Source organism: Bremia lactucae, linkage group LG11 (genome assembly GCF_004359215.1).
Source record: "Bremia lactucae strain SF5 linkage group LG11, whole genome shotgun sequence".
NCBI lineage: Eukaryota > Oomycota > Peronosporomycetes > Peronosporales > Peronosporaceae > Bremia > Bremia lactucae.
In genome coordinates, this window is record NC_090620.1 from 1,553,860 (window position 1) to 1,572,081 (window position 18,222).

General features: G+C 45.9%; 4 protein-coding genes across 4 annotated transcripts; 2 read left to right on the forward strand and 2 right to left on the reverse strand.

The window, feature by feature from the left end:
- Positions 1-5,282: 5,282 nt before the first annotated feature.
- On the forward strand, positions 5,283-8,268 carry CCR75_004501 (uncharacterized protein; the record flags this gene model as incomplete). The annotated part of the gene is made up of 2 exons (XM_067962587.1): positions 5,283-5,324; positions 5,398-8,268. The coding sequence occupies 2 exons, from the start codon at positions 5,283-5,285 to the stop codon at positions 8,266-8,268; spliced, it is 2,913 nt and encodes a 970-aa protein (XP_067817822.1).
- A 69-nt stretch (positions 8,269-8,337) lies between these two features.
- On the reverse strand, positions 8,338-9,189 carry CCR75_004502 (uncharacterized protein; the record flags this gene model as incomplete). The annotated part of the gene is made up of 1 exon (XM_067962588.1): positions 8,338-9,189. One exon carries the CDS (start codon positions 9,187-9,189, stop codon positions 8,338-8,340), a length of 852 nt encoding a protein of 283 aa, XP_067817819.1.
- A 206-nt stretch (positions 9,190-9,395) lies between these two features.
- CCR75_004503 (uncharacterized protein) lies at positions 9,396-12,572 on the forward strand (the record flags this gene model as incomplete). The annotated part of the gene is made up of 1 exon (XM_067962589.1): positions 9,396-12,572. The coding sequence occupies one exon, from the start codon at positions 9,396-9,398 to the stop codon at positions 12,570-12,572; it is 3,177 nt and encodes a 1,058-aa protein (XP_067817820.1).
- Positions 12,573-13,806: 1,234 nt separating this feature from the next.
- CCR75_004504 (uncharacterized protein) lies at positions 13,807-17,457 on the reverse strand. Its single transcript, XM_067962590.1, has 2 exons — positions 17,268-17,457; positions 13,807-17,188 (listed from the first exon to the last, which is right to left on the reverse strand). The coding sequence occupies exons 1-2, from the start codon at positions 17,377-17,379 to the stop codon at positions 13,920-13,922; spliced, it is 3,381 nt and encodes a 1,126-aa protein (XP_067817817.1). The 5' UTR covers positions 17,380-17,457; the 3' UTR covers positions 13,807-13,919.
- Positions 17,458-18,222: the final 765 nt, after the last annotated feature.

Here is an 18,222-nt window from a genome sequence, read left to right on the forward strand (position 1 = left end):
AGGTGTAGCGGAGCTACCTCGCTCCTAAAGTCAGAGGAAGACTTTTAGACTCAGAGAGTCTCGTAGTTCTATAGAACTAATGGGTTTACAACTCAGGGAGTCGTACAAGCTATTAAAGCTTGATGAATCCTAAATCAAGGGATTCTGGGGTTCGTAGAACCAAGTCAGCAACTCGTGCACAAGAGGATATACCTTAAAAAGGCTTCTATCTATTTCAGATCAATGCGCAAGCCTTAGGAAGGCACTTACCGCTTCAAGATCAAAAGGGGAACTGCACTTTATTTAATTATTTAATCTACAACCTTACCCTAGCCAATTTAAAAATAGATTTCGTCTGCCAGATTTATATCTGGCGGCAACCACATTTATTACCCATAGTTAATGGGATTTAAGTCATTAACCAATTTATGATTGATTAAAAGGGTATATTACCCATAAGGAAGATGTACCCAACAACGGTTCTCCAACAGATGTGTGCCCATTATACTTGTACTAAGATACTTAGCTCTTTGGTGATGTCGCTTAGGCGCCCACCAACTACCTCACAGCACGTGAGAGAAGACGGTCAGACTGATTCTGTAGGCGAGCACGTCGTAATGCGGCCACGCTCTACTTAGACACACACCCTAGCACAGCGAAGAAGCGGTTAAACCAGCTTATCTTGCGTGCAGTGAGGTAGTTGCGGTGGGCGCGTTAGCAACCTCACCCAACGCACTAAGTACTCTAGTAAAGTGTCGTCACGGGAGCGGTAATCTGGGTTCTCGTGCGCACTTACTAAGTAGAAAGTAGTTTTAGACTGATTTATATTAAATCATATTAAATATTAATACGTACTTTTACCAATCAAAATGTCATCTCTATAGATAACACTAATATGTATTGCGAGCATATCTTTCTAGATATCTCGCGGTACGGATGACACTAGCCGTCATCAAGGATGACGCTAGGCGTCATCCCTCCTAATGTGAATGCACCTATGTGCATCACATATACAAGGGTTGGTCACAAATGTGAACCACACCCGACTGGTGGGTCTAATTACTTTATCTAAGTAATTGACCATCCCCTTAAGTACACCAAGTGTACTTAACAGGGATAACAGGGACTGTGTAACATATGGCAACATAAGCCCGTTACACCACCCCTCCATAAAGAACGAATTTAGATTTTAAATTTGTCAAAGAGGAGCGAGGAACTGCGAGCAGCTTTACGCGCCGCTAGTTCACTCAATCACTCTAGCGACCTGTGTTAACATACACGACTCCAATGATGCCACCGAAAAGGGGCCAAGTTGGTTGTCGTCTACGAAGACGCCCACTCAACCTCGCACTAAGCGCACGCACTGCGTTAGCACGCCGGCAGCGTGTAATGCTTTAGTCGAAACGCCGACAACTAATGCTGCTGTCGCGTTAACAGGGCTTAAGGATCCAATTACGTTAATAGTGAGGAGGTTGAACCGTCGCTCATTGTCGACTACAATGAGGCGACACCATTGCCGTCACCTCATAGTAGTGAGGCGGACAACGAGCTCATGAGGAAGGATGATGGCGCATTATCGCCCATACAAACTTCTCTCATTGCTCGTTACATGGAGACAGCAACAGTTACGAATGCTGTCTCGTCGTCTGCGCTGGATAGCGCAGCGACAATTATTGAGAGCGCTGCCCATATAGGCGCAGCCGCTTCTTCGTTGGGTAAAATCACAACGCCTTCTGCTCAGACCATTATCCATAATGGTTCTGACATAGAGGATTCTGAGCCTAAAGCTCTGCCGACGACACGTGAACGTGCTCATTTGGTGTCACAAGTCAGTCGTATCAAACGTGGCTATGTGACGGGTGGCATATCATTGATGCCCCCTCCATTTAAATTGCCTCGTTTAAACGTGCCAAGAGCGTCGATTCTTAAGCGCGCTCTTCTAGACGCGCATAACTATTATGGCGTCTTTAAGTCAAGGAGGGCTCAGGGAAGATCGCTTGGGCGTATTTATTGCGTTCAAACGAAACGCCCGCCCAATACGAGGCGGAATTCTTGCGCCGCATTCATCCGCATTCCCATGCGATGAAACAGCGGTCGCAACGAATTAAAATTGCCCGCTTGCGTGTGAAAGAAATCATGGGCGGTACTGTACCCCCTGTTTTTTCTCACAACTCTACTTCTGCTAGTCCATTTGAGTTAAACGAAGAGGCCTCAGCTGGTGGTCCTTTTCATAGGCAGCCACCAAGCCGGGCACATCAATACGTAGGGTATCGATCGGTTCCCAAGAGTCGAAACTCTTTCTTTTGGACGAGGATCTGATACCTTTGCCTTACGGAGCGGTGGGCAAGCAACCTTCCAACAAGAAAGCGTTGATTCCCACTCGCATCCATCAGTGCAAGCGGCGCCCGATAGGAGTGGCGATCTCGGCCACCCCATCGCGGCTGAATTACCTTCGTCCGTTCAGTCACAGGCGTTCAGCGCTGCTGAACGACGTTTTGCGGAACTCGAGAGTCAAGTCTCGCGACTGACCTCGGATCATCTTGATGTCCGAGCGAAGGCTCGTCAGGGTTATGAACGCCTAAAGACTCGCTTGGACCTTTTCGAGAGGATAATGCTGAGGGATCCGCGTTACTTGCGTGATGTCCCTCGCTCTCCGAGTCATGTTCGTGGTGAGAGGAGTCGGTCGGCTGATAGCTTTTCGCCTTCCCCGTCCCTAACCCGAACAACGCTCGGCTCACAGTCGGCGTCATCATCGGTCTCCTTAGACGGATGGGGGTATGTGACCTCATTTTGGGTCTACATACCTTTTCAGACGACCCACGTAAATTACGGGGTGCGTACATATATAAGGGGACAGGTGGAGCCTATAACTTAGGTCTCAAACCTCTTCTACCGCCGTAAAGGGCCCAATTCAACGCGGCAACAACCTCCAGGTATTACAGAAATTGTATTCTTAGGTAGGGTAGCAGTACTGAATAGTACTTTAACACCCACTCAAAAGCGTTCATTATTTTTGCGACCATTTCGGTCCGCATATTATTTTTGCTTGTCCTGAGCGCTTGCCATCGCGTCACGGACTTTTCGTGTGATGGCTAATCGCTCATCCACAAAGCGTTGAGCCTCGCTCACACTTTAAGCATCAAACTCGCCTATGATACCGCCGAGAGGTCGGTCATAGGACGTAGTTTATTGACCACTGCTAAACTGGCAGGGTCACTAGGGCAAGTTTCTGTCGTTGAGATGATACCCTCGCGGGTCATCGTCATATTGACGAAACTATGTCCCTGTTTCGCACCGAGCATATTGAGGGGCCCTCCCCCACTAAGACTCGGGCTGCGCACAAACGAGACTGGCGTCCGAGGATGGCGCAGTCCGTTAATATAAAACAATGTCTCACCCGCACTGGCGTGGACACTGTCATTTATAGCGAACTCCACAAAGGGAAATTACTTGCTCCACTGTTTGGGCATACCACGTGACGAGCTAATTAGCCTCTGAAATAAAAGAGAGCTACAGTCAGGACGAACATTGTCGCGTGCTGTTGGATCACTTTAATGGACGAAAGGTAACCCTTCCGTCGCACCTGAAAGCTAAGCTAAATCGGTTAAGCTGCAGCGACGGCCTGTTATGGCATCAGCTGTCACCTTGTGATCCCTTGAGAATTTTCATGGCTGCCAACGTTGACGGCTGTGTTTTTGCACTAGACACACTTTCCTGGTGTCTCACCTCGAAGTCTGGTCTGCGCGATAAAGTGTCAGCCAAGACATTTGACTTACCCGGCTTGTATTCAATTTTAAAATTAAATTCAGAGAAGAATGTGAGCCATCATTCTAGGCGAGAGGTGCGGTGAGTTTATTGCGGTCCACAGTGATGCGTGATCCGTATAAACCCTCAAATGGCTCGGTGCCCAATAGGTGCACACGAGAAAGGCGTTCCCTACATGGACGATCTGAGCAACATACCAATTCCCGGATCAAGTAGCTTTGTTGGTTTTGCTCAGGAGGACTACCCAGGAGCCTGGCCAGGGCTTGTTCACCAAGAACCTGCGCCATATGCCCTGCCACCTCCCGATGATGTTCGGAGTGGTGCGGGAAATGAACCTAATCAATATTGCGGCTCACCCTCACGTTAACACGCAGAGATGCGGGTCGTGAGAAGGATTTCAAGTGCTACCAAGTGTAGGCGGGCACGTCATAATGCGGCTACGCTCTACTTCGACACACACCCTAGCACAGCGAGGAAGCGGTTAAACCAGCTTATCTTGCGTGCAGTGAGGTAGTTGTGGTGGGCGCGTTAGCGGCCCCACCCATGACGAAACCTTACTAGAGTGCTTAGTGCGTCGGGAGCGGTAATCTGGCTCCTCGTGCGCACTTACTAAGTAGAAAGTAGTTTTTAGACTGATTTATATTTAAGTGCATTAAATATAAATGCCTATTTTTACCAATCAAAATGTCATCTCTGTAGATAACACTAATATGTATTGCGAGCGTATCTTTCTAGATACCTCGCGTAACGGATGACGCTAGGCGTCATATCTCCTAATGTGAATGCACCTATGTGCATCACATACACAAAGGTTGGTCACAAATGTGAACCACACCCGAGGGGTGGGTCTAATTACTTTATTTAGGTAATTGACCATCCCTTAAGTACACCAAGTGTACTTAACGGGGACTGTGTAAGATTAGGGCAACTTAGCATGTTCCTGATTCCTCACTGTGCCTGAAGGTGTGTGCGTAAGTAGAGCATGGCTGCTATCGTGGCTCCCGCCTACAACTGTCACATTGCTGCAACAAAACTGTCGTGTATGGTAATATTAAAAATTGTGAAGTGAGATTATTAGGAGATAATAATTTCGGTCTCCTTCATTATTCCTATTATACGAAATCATATTTATGTAACGGAACACCGTTACATGCAATGCTGAAGCGACCGGGTTAATGCTGTTTTGTAAAGCCGATGGGATATTTAGGATGCTGTTCGTTTCGAAAATTCAAAACTTAGCAGCCTAATACTATAAATAATCATTTTGAGGAGCACGTAATTTCTTTTTAAAATCGGGGTGTCACACATCACCAAAGGCTCTTGAGAATTGGTACAAAAGTCGCTAAATCTCGTTGAAGTATTTGTTTCTAGGATGTTCTAAAATTTAAAGTTTCTGCAGAAAGGGACTGACCTAAGTACTGACATGAATAACCCCTTTGTAATCACGATATTGGATTCTTTTGTGACAGTCTTTCGCTAGTTTCTTGGATTTTTTAATTAGTTTCATATGTTCTCATAAATACATTTAAAGAACACGCATGCCCGAGGTTATCGAGAATCAGCGTTGGTACCCCATCTTAGTGCGTTCCATATCCTTTCATCTGCAATAAATTAAGCTTAGCAAATTTAACTTTCTACATGTGTTGTAATTAGGGATGGACGGCTCGTTTGCGTGCGGAAGACCCTCCTGCGTGGTGTACAACTAGCCAAGAATCTTGTCCTAATAAAGACGAACAGAAGGATTTTATCTGGACGGTCTACAAAGGTGCAGACTATGACGAGGAAGGTTGGCTTTACGGAGAGCAATTCGCCGAGACGATGGGCCCTATGACGCGCTCCAGTGTTGTTCGGACTCGAGTTTGGATGGGAAGCAAACACCATCAAGAGAGCGAAGCTGATGATGATTCTTTAATGGTCGAAAACGACAGAGAGATTCTGAAATCATCCGAGCCACATACTGATTCTCTAACACTCTTGGAGGAAGAAGACCAAGTAAAAGGTGCAGGATCTACGCCAGGGCAAGGAATTGCAGAGTTACCGGGTAACCAAGAGTCGACGAGCACGGTGCATTTACCAAGTGCTGAAGTATCAATTTTATCAGAAGAAAGCTTAAAGGATGGCGATATTGTAACGACGCCGGGTTATTTTGGCCGATTTTCGTCAGCCATGGCGTCTTTGCCATCGTCCGCAATGAACCTAGCGGGCTTATCATCAAAGCAGGCTGTATATGGCACAGTCGCGTCAATCAAAGAAGCAACTCTGTTTGGATTGGAAATGGCGCAAGCTGCAACGGTAGCTGCTATATCCGTGGAGCCCCAACCATTGCAACAAGGTCTTCGACCTATTAGCAAAAATTTGGACGATAAGAGCAATCTCGAAGTAATGTCAATGCTTTCAAAGCGCTTTCCAGATTTATCACCGGTTGAGCGTTCTTTAGTGACTTGCTGTCAAGATAACATCCCCAAGTATGTATCACCTCCAGAACTGAATGAGTCAAAACACTGCAAAGAATGCAAGATTGAATTTGGAATGACCAAGTTTCGATACCAATGCGGATACTGTTCAGAATCATTCTGTCGAGACCATTTGCCGGAGTCGGCTACTATTCGTGCGTATGGCCACATGGCGCCATCGAAATTATGCAAAAATTGTCATTTCATTTTAATGGAAAAGATTAACGAGCAGCTCGTACAATGGCGCATTGAACGAGTAAAGGATTATCTGGAGGATAAGCTCATTGAGTATTATAACACGCTAACTGACACAACTGTCGATAAGATTATGCGCGCTGCGGAGGGTACGCTCGTCGCTGCAAAAGCTGCGCCAATCGGAGCAGCCGCAAAAATGGCTGTCGTTAGCGCTGATTTCTTGCGCAAATATGGCCGGGCTGGTTTGATTGGTTTTATATTGCGAAACGAGTTTATGCAATCCTTTTCAACGCTTAAAGGATTGCTTGGGGACTTGGATGATCTTGGCTTTCAAGATGCTGCGATTGGGACGTATTATTTCATGGCCATGAATCGCGGTGATCGCGGAGCCGAGCCAGAGCGAGAAAAGATGCATTACAAGGGATGCGTCCCAGTCTCGGACGAGGTGTTGGCCAAATTGCTCAAGTACGCCCCTTTGGCACTGCATGGTATCTACGAGCAGGAGGTTTTAGATATACAGCGCATAAGCCGATTGCAAGGATTTACATTGATCTATGCTCATGTCCAGGATCAAGACGTCCAACACCCTTCGTTTGCTCTATTGGGTAACAAGGAAAGCAAGACGGCGCTTGTTCTAATAAGAGGCTCCAAATCGGTTCAAGATGCTCTTACGGATATCCAAGCTTGTCCCGAAGAAATTGGGCTATCGTCGGCTGGTGCACCGGATAGTGAGGCTACCGGAGGCTTTGTCGATGCTTTCGCGCATAATGGAATGCTCAAGGCTGTGATGTGGATCAAGGACCGAATTGTCAAGTCACTACGTGTGTTGCATCACGAAGGCTATCATATTGTGTTTGCAGGTCACTCTCTTGGCGCTGGCTGTGCGACTTTGCTATCCGTCATGTTACAGAAGGAATTTGATGACCTTGAGTGTTTTGCGTACGCTGTGCCTGCATGCGTGAATTATAGTGTGGCCGAATCGTGCAGTGACTTTGTCCACTCGGTCGTGTTGCGAGATGACATTGTGCCTCGTGCTAAAGCATCGAACGTGATGAAGCTCGTGGAAGAGCTAAAGAATTTTAAAGGTTGCTGGCGTGACACAGCATTTGAGGATTTTGAAGCTTTTAAAGATCGTGCAATGACGCTGTGGGCACCGAGAAAGCGAGAGTGGGCCAAGAAAGTCGCGGACCAGAGGAAAGGGAAGATTGCTTCGCGAGTAAGCGCTAGTGCTCCTTTAGAAAAGCTTTCGCTGGCTGAAAAGAAAGCCAGAGAAAGTGGCAAAGACGAAGGCGTTTCATCCTGGACTCTTACACGCACGAATTTGATCGATCGGCTCGACAAGGTAGGCGATGAGAGCAGGGAAGACAACGTGTTTGAGCCTTCTGACGAGACTCTGCTCGATGAAGATAAAGTTGCTGCCGAATTGGTGACGACGTTAATCGATGACCCAAAGGAGCTTTACATACCTGGCAAAGTGACGCATATTTATTTTTACAAGGGCATTTATGAAGCTGTTCACGTAAACCGACAGTGCGAAGAACTCTCGCACATTCCAGTGCAGCAGAATATGCTGAGTGACCACCTCGGCCGTAGCTATTTAAGCGCCTTGCGTATTGTGCGAGATGCTCGTCGTGCGAAGCCAATGTTGCCAGAGTGGATTCCTTTTAGCACGAAGTCCCGCTGCATGTGCTGTGATTCGCCATTTACGTGGAACTCGACGTCCTCAAGCGAGGCTCAGCAGAATCGAGATCAACACAATTGCCGACGTTGCGGGGCTCTCATTTGTGAAGGCTGTTCGCAGAAGCTCAAGTCGATTCCCGAGTTTGGTATTAATGTGCCAGTTCGGGTTTGCGATCAGTGCTACTATGAAGCTTAAACAGATTAATGAATGAAAAATAGTTGCAAAGTTTCGAGTAAAATAATTGACAATTTCAATCATATGTAATTAGTGGCTATTTTCAAAAAATAAGTTACGCAGCAAAGCCCGATCTTTCTCGGCTTCCGAGGCATAAAACATTTGGTCTGCTTCTCGTTCTCGTATACTCCATTCAAGTTCTCGAAAGCGCTCATCGGCGCGCTTTGTGACAAAGTCTGCTAATCCGTTCCTCTGACGTTTCAAAATGTCTTCTATTTCAGTCTTTGACAATAAAATTCGATTGGCAATGCGTCCATGCTTTTGCCTTGATTGGTTGTTGTCCGTTTGGCTCAAAAAGTCGCTACTTTCGTCTTCCAGAGTGCTCATGGTCGATATAGGTTGTGATTGATGACTTACTGGTGCTTTAAGACGTTTGGCTGCCCTTTTAATTGAAAGCTGCTTCTTTCGCTTCAAACTTTTATCGATCCTGTCACTGTCGCTATAGCTATTTAAGCAGTCACTTACATTTTTACAGCTTTTCTCAGTTGACAACGACTTGTTCATAAGGTTGTCTAGTGCACTAAAATTGCGTTTTTCAATTGGAATTACGCGTTGTCCTCCTGCAATCTTCATCAATTCGCGCTGCTCACTGTTGGAAAGGGCAAACCAATTCAAATTGGCACCTGTTTCGTTGTTGTCCATAAACGCGCGAATAAATTTATACGAGTGCCGAAGCAAATCCTTTCGATTTGCAACTTTGGCAGCGGTGCGAGAAGTGGAGCCGCCAGAAAGTGCCAAGAAGCGCTCATAAAGTTGTTTGTTGAAAATTAGTGCGCTTGTGTTTTCCTTTATTGCATTATTATTCATTTTCTCTCTCTCTATTTCTTGCCAGGCGCGAATCAGCCATTCCACCTCTTCGGGCATCCAAGATGATCTTGCCATCCTCAAAATCCAACTGTCGGTTCTTGTCTAGAATTCCGGCACAAATATTCTTTATAGGGATGCTGCAGCACAGCCTCAGTACAAAAATTAGTATCAAATGTGAGTACATCTTACAATTATTAAAAGACCACGATAGCTCGGAAGAAGTTGGCAGTTTTGTATTGATCAGACGGATCAATCCGTTTTAATTCGGAAAGTAATCGCTCATGGGTGTCCAAAATCTGTGGGTCTTGTTAGCGCCGGTAGGGCGGCAGATTGAGATTGAATCGCTAGCAGGCCAGGTGCTTGCTGTCGATGCCAGTATCTGGCTCACTCAGTTTGTCAAGGCTATGCGGGACGACGAGGGGAACATGATTCGCAATGCGCATCTCATGGGCACACTGCATCGTGTGGCAAAGCTGCTTTACTATGGCGTCCGTCCAGTCTTTGTGTTTGATGGCCAAACGCCAGAAATTAAAAAGCGTACTACAGCTCGACGTCGAAAGAGGCAAGAGCAACAGAGTACGAATTTACGGCATACAGCGCAACGCCTTCTATTGAATCGACTGAAACAGACCAGACAGGAGATGAAAAAGAATAAAGGAGCAATAGCCCCAGCCGTTGCTCCCGGTTTTACGCTACCAGAAGCTTTAAGTACAAAAAATAGGACGGTAGAAGAGGATCAAGAAATTAATGTCGAACGAGAGAGCATTCAACACGTGGAAGAAAATCAAGAAGAAGAAAACAAATCTATCGACTGGGAAGAAGCTGATCACAAGCAAGAAATCTTAGAAGCCGACCAAAATGAGCAGGAATTATCAGTAGACAATATTGAGCTTGACACCTCGAGAATGTCACAAATTGATCTTAGTGCCGTGTTTTCATTGCCTCCTCATGTCCAAAAAGATATGCTGCACAAGATCCTGCGTGATCGACGTCAAGAAGTAAGAAATCAATTTATTCCGCTAGCTGGGAATCCAGAGAAATACTCGCACGCTCAAATTTCAGCGTTCTTACAAACTAGCAAATTGAATCGACGAATTGAAGTAGCAAAGAGGCAAAAACGACAAGAAGAGACAGCGCACGAGGGTGGATGTGGTCCAGGTCACCGCATCGATTCGAATAGTAATCGTTTCTATATATACGAATCCACTTCAAAGCAGAGTGAGGGAAACGACGAAGATAATTATGATCGGGTAGCGGACGTTAAACAAATATCCAAAGCAATTCAGCCTTACGAAGATCATAATGCTGCCTTTAAATCTGATGAGAAACTTCGTGTCGCTACTTCTTTCACTCCAGACGCTGCTGCCAAGGAGGTTATAGCAGCCTGGATTGCACGTCACCAGGTTCGTGTCAAACAAGAACCCGTGCTTGCAATAGAGTTGTTAAGAAACGCGCAACTTGAGAAAGAAAAAGAAAAAACTTTTATTGGAAATTCACTTGATGTTGAGGGCAAGCAGCTTCCGATGCACGATGCCAAGGCTATGTTAGAGCTTCAGGATTTGCTTAATGTTGATGCGAAGGATGAAGACGATGACGTTGAATGGGAAGACGTGGCAGCACCACTGACAAAAAGCAATTTACCATCCTCACTGAACGTTGAGCTTCAAGTAAATGATCCGTCGGTAGAAAATTTGACAACGGCTAAAACGATAAAATACGTAAGAAGGGCAATAGCACCCATTATTGATATTAAAAGACCCGCAGTTGACAACGAGGTAGCAATTGTCCCTAGCTCATCTGCTGTTGCTGCCGATTCTCTTATGAGTGGCGTATTTTGTATCGACGATATATCCAATGTGGATGACAAGCTTGACTTTAGTAGTTCTCCTTTGGACGCTAAGAATGAGCAATGTTTGGCGCAGGACGAAGAAGAAAGTGAAAAATTCCTGACGCTCAGGAATGAGCTAGAAGATATAAAGGCTCACGAAGATCTGAATCTACTCAAAAACGATGCGCTACAATCTGCCATGGCCACTGCCTCTAATTTGACGCAGTGGGCTGCCGGTGCAGTTCGCCGGGCTTTGCAAGCGCACTCTCTTCAGCATGCTGAAAACATTGGAATTGATAAATGGCAAAACGGAAAGGCAATTGATTCGATTGTTGCTCTGCCTCCTCGTACAAATGGAATGTCTAAGACCTCACTTGAGCTTTCAAATCGAGAAAATAAGTCGAACGCTAATCACTTGAGTATTGAAATGAATAGTATCGAGGTAGAAATGCGGAAGGAAATTACTGCAGCACCCAAATTTGAGGACTCCAAAGAGGAGCTACAAGCCGCTTTAAATGCGTCAATTGCTTGTGAGCGATTGGAAGTAGAGGAAACTGAGGGGGCTCGCGTTCGTTATCTCCCCTATACACAGTCGAATGATTCTCATCAACCTAATGATGCTACGAATGAAAAGTATACAGAGATGGATGCAGTTGCATTGCGAAATGAACAGCTTGAGCTTGAAAAGCTGCGCAATCGACAATTGCGTGATACTGAAGGGATAACGGAGGATATGGTCGCAGAAGTGATGGCCCTCCTACGCTTGTTTGGTGTGCCTTATCTCGTGAGTCCGATGGAAGCTGAAGCTCAATGTGCAGCTCTTGAGCAACTTGGTCTCGTCGATGGTGTGATTACGGACGATAGCGACATCTTTCCGTTTGGAGGTCAGCGGGTTTATAAGAATATTTTTCATCACCAAAAGTTTGTCGAAGCCTTTTCAGCTCGTGACATTGAAAACGAGCTTGGATTTTCACGAGAACAGATCATTGCGCTCGCGCTTCTACTAGGCAGTGATTATACGGATGGTGTACGAGGGATTGGCATTGTGAATGCGAGTGAAATTGCGGCTTCGTATCCGGGCCTCGAAGGTCTTTGTGACTTTAAACAGTGGGTTCGTGATTATAATGTTGCCGAAGAAGCGCAACGTGTAGCGTCCAAGAAACATACAAAATCAAGGCAGAAATCACTGGCAAAAGATTCAGCGACGGCATCGGACAGCGACGACAGTGATAACGAAAGCATTCGCGCTCGATTTCAGCGGGTCCATGCATCTGCACGGCGAAAATGGGATCTTGGAGAAGAATTTCCGAGCAAACAAGTGGTACAAGCATACATGGCTCCACAAGTTGACCGGTCTGACGCACGATTTACATGGAGCGCTCCGGACATGGACGCTTTGCGCAAGTATTGTGCTCAGGCATTTGGATGGGATGCAGCAAAAAGTGATGGAGTACTCAAGCCTCTTGAAGAAAAGGCACGAAAGGATGGGGGTCACATTCAAACGCGATTGGATCGGTTCTTTACGAGCTACAAGGATCAAGTTCACTATGCTCAGATTAAAAGCAAGCGCTTGCGCTCTGCCGTCAATCAGCGCCAAAGCAGCAAGAAAAGGAAAGCAAAGCTACAGTAAGTGCGGAGGATGCAGAAAATATAAGATCGGCATTTGTACTATAATTGCTCGCGCATCTGTATGTCTCTCCTGTCTCCTTTTGATATATTATGGAGCTGTCGCCAACTTTTGAGCTCGGTGGCCATCAATACGGCCTTGTTGAATTACGCAAAATCATATAAGCGGCAACGATGTCCTGGAGCAAATTAATACACTTGAAAATATCGCCCAAGAGACTTATTATCGATCGAAGTGCGAAGGGCAAGAATGAGTCTCCGACACGTGAATTTCGTTGTTTCATTAATCATCCAATAATTTTCTTCTTTTATTTATTTTGTCCATTAATACCAGCAAATTGACAATTGCCATGATGACCTGACTCCAATGGCAATAATATATTGGGTGTTGCTGCTGGAAGCGTTGCATTCGTCTTAGTGTTGCTGTCGCACACTCAGATCTTCCTCGAAATTAAAAATTTATTGCAATGCAATTAGACATATGAATTACCGAGTGATAAGATCTCAATTGCACATTTCTTTTGAGACGCCGCAACAGTTCAATCACTTTCGTCCTCATGGAAGATTTAATTTTGTCTCGTTGTCTCATGCAGATGTTAAAGAGCAATTCACGAGATCGCTTTTTCAGGGCAGTTGAACAAGCTTAAAATAACGAGTAAATTTACGTTGGCATTAAACATGATCTCGAAGAGTGCCTCTTTCGTCGAAAAGCTGAAATTGCATTAAGTATTTGCTCTTTTTTTTCTTGCAAGCGCTTACTAAATCCAATCGGCAATTTTTTCAGATTCGAAATATAATCAGCGCAAGGCTCTTCTTGTCGAGCAACTGCATCTAGACGATGACCAAACTTTTTCGATTATGTTACTCAAAAGCTTGTCCAGACTTATCAAGTAAACTGTGTGGCTCAAAGGAAAAATTTGAGATAGGAATAATGTTTGCATCGTCTTAGAGCGATTGAGGATGGTACATGCACTAGCAGTAGTCGCTGGGATACCTCCAGGGTTCATCGTTGAGTCGAATGCCTATTTTTGGCAGATGTCCGGTCAGCATACTTTATTACCCCTTTATTGCTAAATGTCAGGCTGATCTTTTAAAGCGTGAAATTTTATGAAGAGAAAGAATGACGATGAGAGGTATGCTAATTCTGATGTCTGGACGCGTCGGTAGCAATACTGCATGATCCAGTAAGATAATAGTTGATCCAAATCGTGTTATTTAAATTATGTTCTTGTCTGGGTCTAGACATTCCCTTAGAATATTTCTTATATAAAGAGCTATGCTCTAATTGTTGGTTTTGCTTTTAAATAACGATGAGAGCAAGAATCCCCTTTCAAAAATGCATAATATTAAATTACGCAGAGTTAAGCATTGAGTTAAGGACATGATGCAGGAGCGTGTACTGTGACTCACGAGACTGAACAGGTACGCTCATAAGAGCTGCCTGCAGTTCCTGGAGAACACTAGTCACAAAACCCGCAATAGTTTGGTCGCGCACGTCCATAACAAGAAGCGACTCGCGCAACCAATTAAGCTTCGTCTCGAGATCATCCACAAGGTCGGCACCCAATTGCTGTACTAGACATAAAATCAGCGTTTGCGAAAGCTTGGGTGGGTGACAGCCAAGCACGACACGCGGGTCACACTGTCGGCATGCAAACATAACAAGGTTAACATTTTGAGCCCCGAGCGCAAACTTGAACGCTTCTTCCCAATCATTTCGAGAAAGATAGAAAAGGAAGTCTAGCACGGTGTTTTGCTGTGCCTCAAGCTGAGATTCCTCGGCAGTCTTGGCAGCAGGAACAATTGCTCCATTCGCAATTCGAGAATTAAATGCCACGTTCAATTGCTCAACTTTTTGCGACAAGCTCTCGACTACACGTGTCAATTGATCCAACTGGTTTGCAACCTTTACGTTGCTTGTGCTTTGCCCACTACTCTCAAATGCACTCCGCGTACCCTGCACAAAGGTGTCGTTGATTTGTTCAAACATTTTTTGTGTAGCAGCTTGAAACGACGGAATCAAAATGTCCTGGAAACACTCACGAAATGAGTCGCGCACAGGCTGACGCACGTCTTCAACAACGCGCAGTATCATTTCATCCACACCATTGGCTAGTTGGTCCGGTAGCGCTGTTGCCAGCGAGTCAGAGAGCTTCTGCTCCATTAAAGGAATGAGCTTTTCGCTAATCACGTGCTGAAACCCATTCTGCACGGGTTTCATGAAATTATTTTCCATAGTATGTAACACAATACGGCCCATGGCAGGTACGAGCACGGACTGCAGCTGCTTCTGAATAGACTTTTCCACTTGCATCGAAACCTGCGCTGTCAGGTGATTGCCCAAACTTCCAATGACAGCACGCATCTGGTCACGTAGCTCCTCGTCGCGCTGAATCTGTGCAGTCTCCATTCGTCGAAGGAAAGCAAGAAGCGTCTGCTGCTGCGATTCGCTCGCAGTGTCATCAACTGACAGATCGTACTGCACGGACGATTCATCTTGAAATGCACGAACCGAAGAGGAAGGTGACGAGCGACTGTAAAAGCGAAGGCTAGGAAGATTACCATCGTCGTTCGTGGCTGACGACGCTGATACTGACACAGCATCGTCATTAGTAGCCAGATGCAGCGATCGAGTACCAATGCCACGAGAACTCCGATTACTTCGTGCACCTGGAGAAGTTAGAGCACGAGGGAGTCCATTATACGCACTACGAAGTGGAGCATGCTGATCACTATTCTCAACATCTTCTTCAGCATCAACTTCATCAGGGGCCTGTACATCAATTTCTGTCTCGGGAGCTGGCATTACAGCAGGCGCAGCGCGTGGAGACTCGGCTGCCGTCTGATACGATCCCTCTCCTTCCGTGGTCATAGCACCAACCGTTTGTCCAATGTTCTCACCAGTCTCGATTTCGTTCTCAATTGAGCCGCGCGCAACAGGAAGATAGCACTCGTTAGCGCCGACAAGATAGCGCTGAATAGCCTGCGTCTGTAGACAATACAGCTGCATGGTGAAATTTAGTCCATCTGACGCGGAAATAGAATCACTGCCATCGCGTGCTGGCTGACCCGGATTTATACGATTCAGCAACCCCATACTAAGCACGGGATAAGCTATAGCGAATTCTGTCACATTGTCAAATTGGCGTGGTGTGCAAGAGTCTGAGCTTTGAGCTAGGTGAAAAGCATAAATCACTGGTTTTGATCGATTGGCCACAAAGAGAAACTGAGTACTTGGGTCTAGTATCGTCTCGTGAAGAAGTGCCGAGCCTTCTCGGAAGTCATCGTGGACTTTTACTGTCTGATAGCAAACAGGGGCCGTATTTTCCGTTAGCGCCGCATTCCACAGTGAAAAGCGGGTATTGGACCCACCACCAATCAACAGACCTGGCTGATTGAAGAAATTGCCATCATAAAAGTGTAGACTATTTACTGCTTCACCTTGGAATGGATCAAAGCGCTGAATAAACTCAGCCGGTTGCCCAGGAAGTCGCTCTTGTACGCGATAGACTTGCACGAGCCCATCACTACCAGCAGTTACTAAACACTCGCCGCTGCCAGGAGAAAACGCCATGTCGTTGATCTGACCAGACGTTTGACCACACACGACACTAATTTCGTACAAGTTTTCAGCGCCAGTGCCATCGGCGCCCACGTGCGACAACTCCGTGATAAACACTATGCTTCCATTCGCAATAGCAATTTTGTTGCAATCCGACGGATGCCACTTGACACGTTGTGCCTGTGTAGGGACCAATTTGATCAATTCACGACTCATAGGATCGATTTGAATCGACCAAATGGCAATACAATGATCCGTTCCAGAGCTCAAGAATAAATCCGACTTACTACTAAAAAAGGCCAGCTCCGTGACAGCATGGTGCTCATGCTTTCGAAGCAAAAGTCTGTCCACTGAACTCTGACTGATGACACGAATTAAACCATTCCGGATCGGGTATGAAATAAAATGCTCGTTCACCGAGATCAAATTACCCAATTGTGAGGTGCGTTCGGAGTTGTACAGCGTAATTGGCATGACTTCAAGCGACCTGCTTGCACGGGTCGTATTGTCCCCATTCGAGTAATAATTGACGGTCTCTCCACCGAGCGTGACCCCAGGAGGCGTCGTGGGGACATCCGCAGTCCCATATCCAATAGCACTGCCCGCGCGTCTGGGTGAACCTGTGATAGAGCTCGAGGCAGATTCACCAAGTCCATTGCCGCGGCTACCGTCGACTGAAAAAGTCGGCGTAGTACGTGGAGCTGCAGGAAACGGTCCTCCATTCACGGACGAGAAACTAGGTACAGGATGGAATTGAGGAAAAGCGGGGGGTACTGAGGCTGACCTGGGTGGCGGAAACGCGCCCAGATTCTGCTGGAATTGAGGCAAAAGTGATGTCGGAGCACTCATTGGAGGGAAAGAGTGCATATGATTGCTAGTTGTGGGGATGGAGCTCGAGGATGAAGCCAGAAACTGCTGCAAAAATTGATTTGAGCTGCTTATGGGGTGGGGCGCAGGAGGAGCTGCAGGAGGGACCTGATGCTGCTGTTGTAGCAATTGGTCTAGAGGGTTACTCTGCGTGACCTCGGGAGTAACACTATCAAAAATCGAAAAGCGGGCTAAAAGTCAAAGCACGTTCATTACAAATACGCGTTAGAAATCTGATCTTGTCCATACGATCCGTGGATCGCGACCCACCTGCGGTCGAAGTGGGTGGCATGGGGGCGCTTCCGGGAGTTGGAAGCGGTGGCGGATTGCTACTGACGTTACTACTGTTGCGGCTGTGACCGCTTTCACTGCGGACGCTCATGCTGGAGGCGTATGTCGAGGAAAAGGTGAGGGGGACGGACCTTAGCAACACGCTGATTGACAGTGTGTCGCCCCTCCCTGGATGTTTTTAATTAACTGTTTATAGATTGGCCCGTTATTATGGAATAAACAAAATAAGTAAGTCGTGAAAAGACTTACTTACTGCTCATTGAGTCACCAGACATCAATAAACTGTCCCACAAGAATTAAGATGACCCGAATCAAATAAAACTAATATTAATATTAATACAACGTAAATAATTTCCTATAAAAGGAATAATAAACATTATCTCCTATGAAAGGAAATAAATAAAGAGGTGAGTTGTGGTTAGCGATGGGTGAGTGGTGAGTGGAGAATAGCTGTAATGGGGCACCACTCATAATAGTACTAGTCAACCTACAGTGATTACAGTGAAGGTGGGGTGCCTCGACTACTTCACGTACACGACGTGCAGAGGAAGAAGCTTAGCTACTAAAGGTGAATTCGAAGGCTTTAGAATAGGGTAAAAGTAAAACTGTATTAATATATTAAGCTCTTTCACAACGATATTCTATCCACTGGCTTTGATTTAATAATAACTAACTTTGCCATGCGCCTCCTTGCGCAACGCCTAATCGTGTCTTTTAACGATTGGCGGGATTACTATAAACATAAATTAACAATCAATAAAATCAATGTCTTATTGCGTCAATATTAACATTTTTGGTATTATTGGACAATAAAGTCACGAGCTTATCAACGGTCTCCTTCTGAAGCAACTGGAAGCCCCTTTTGGAACTAGACGGAATGCCAAAACTACTCTTTCCAGATGCCTTTCCGGGTGTTGTCACGCAACTGGGCCTC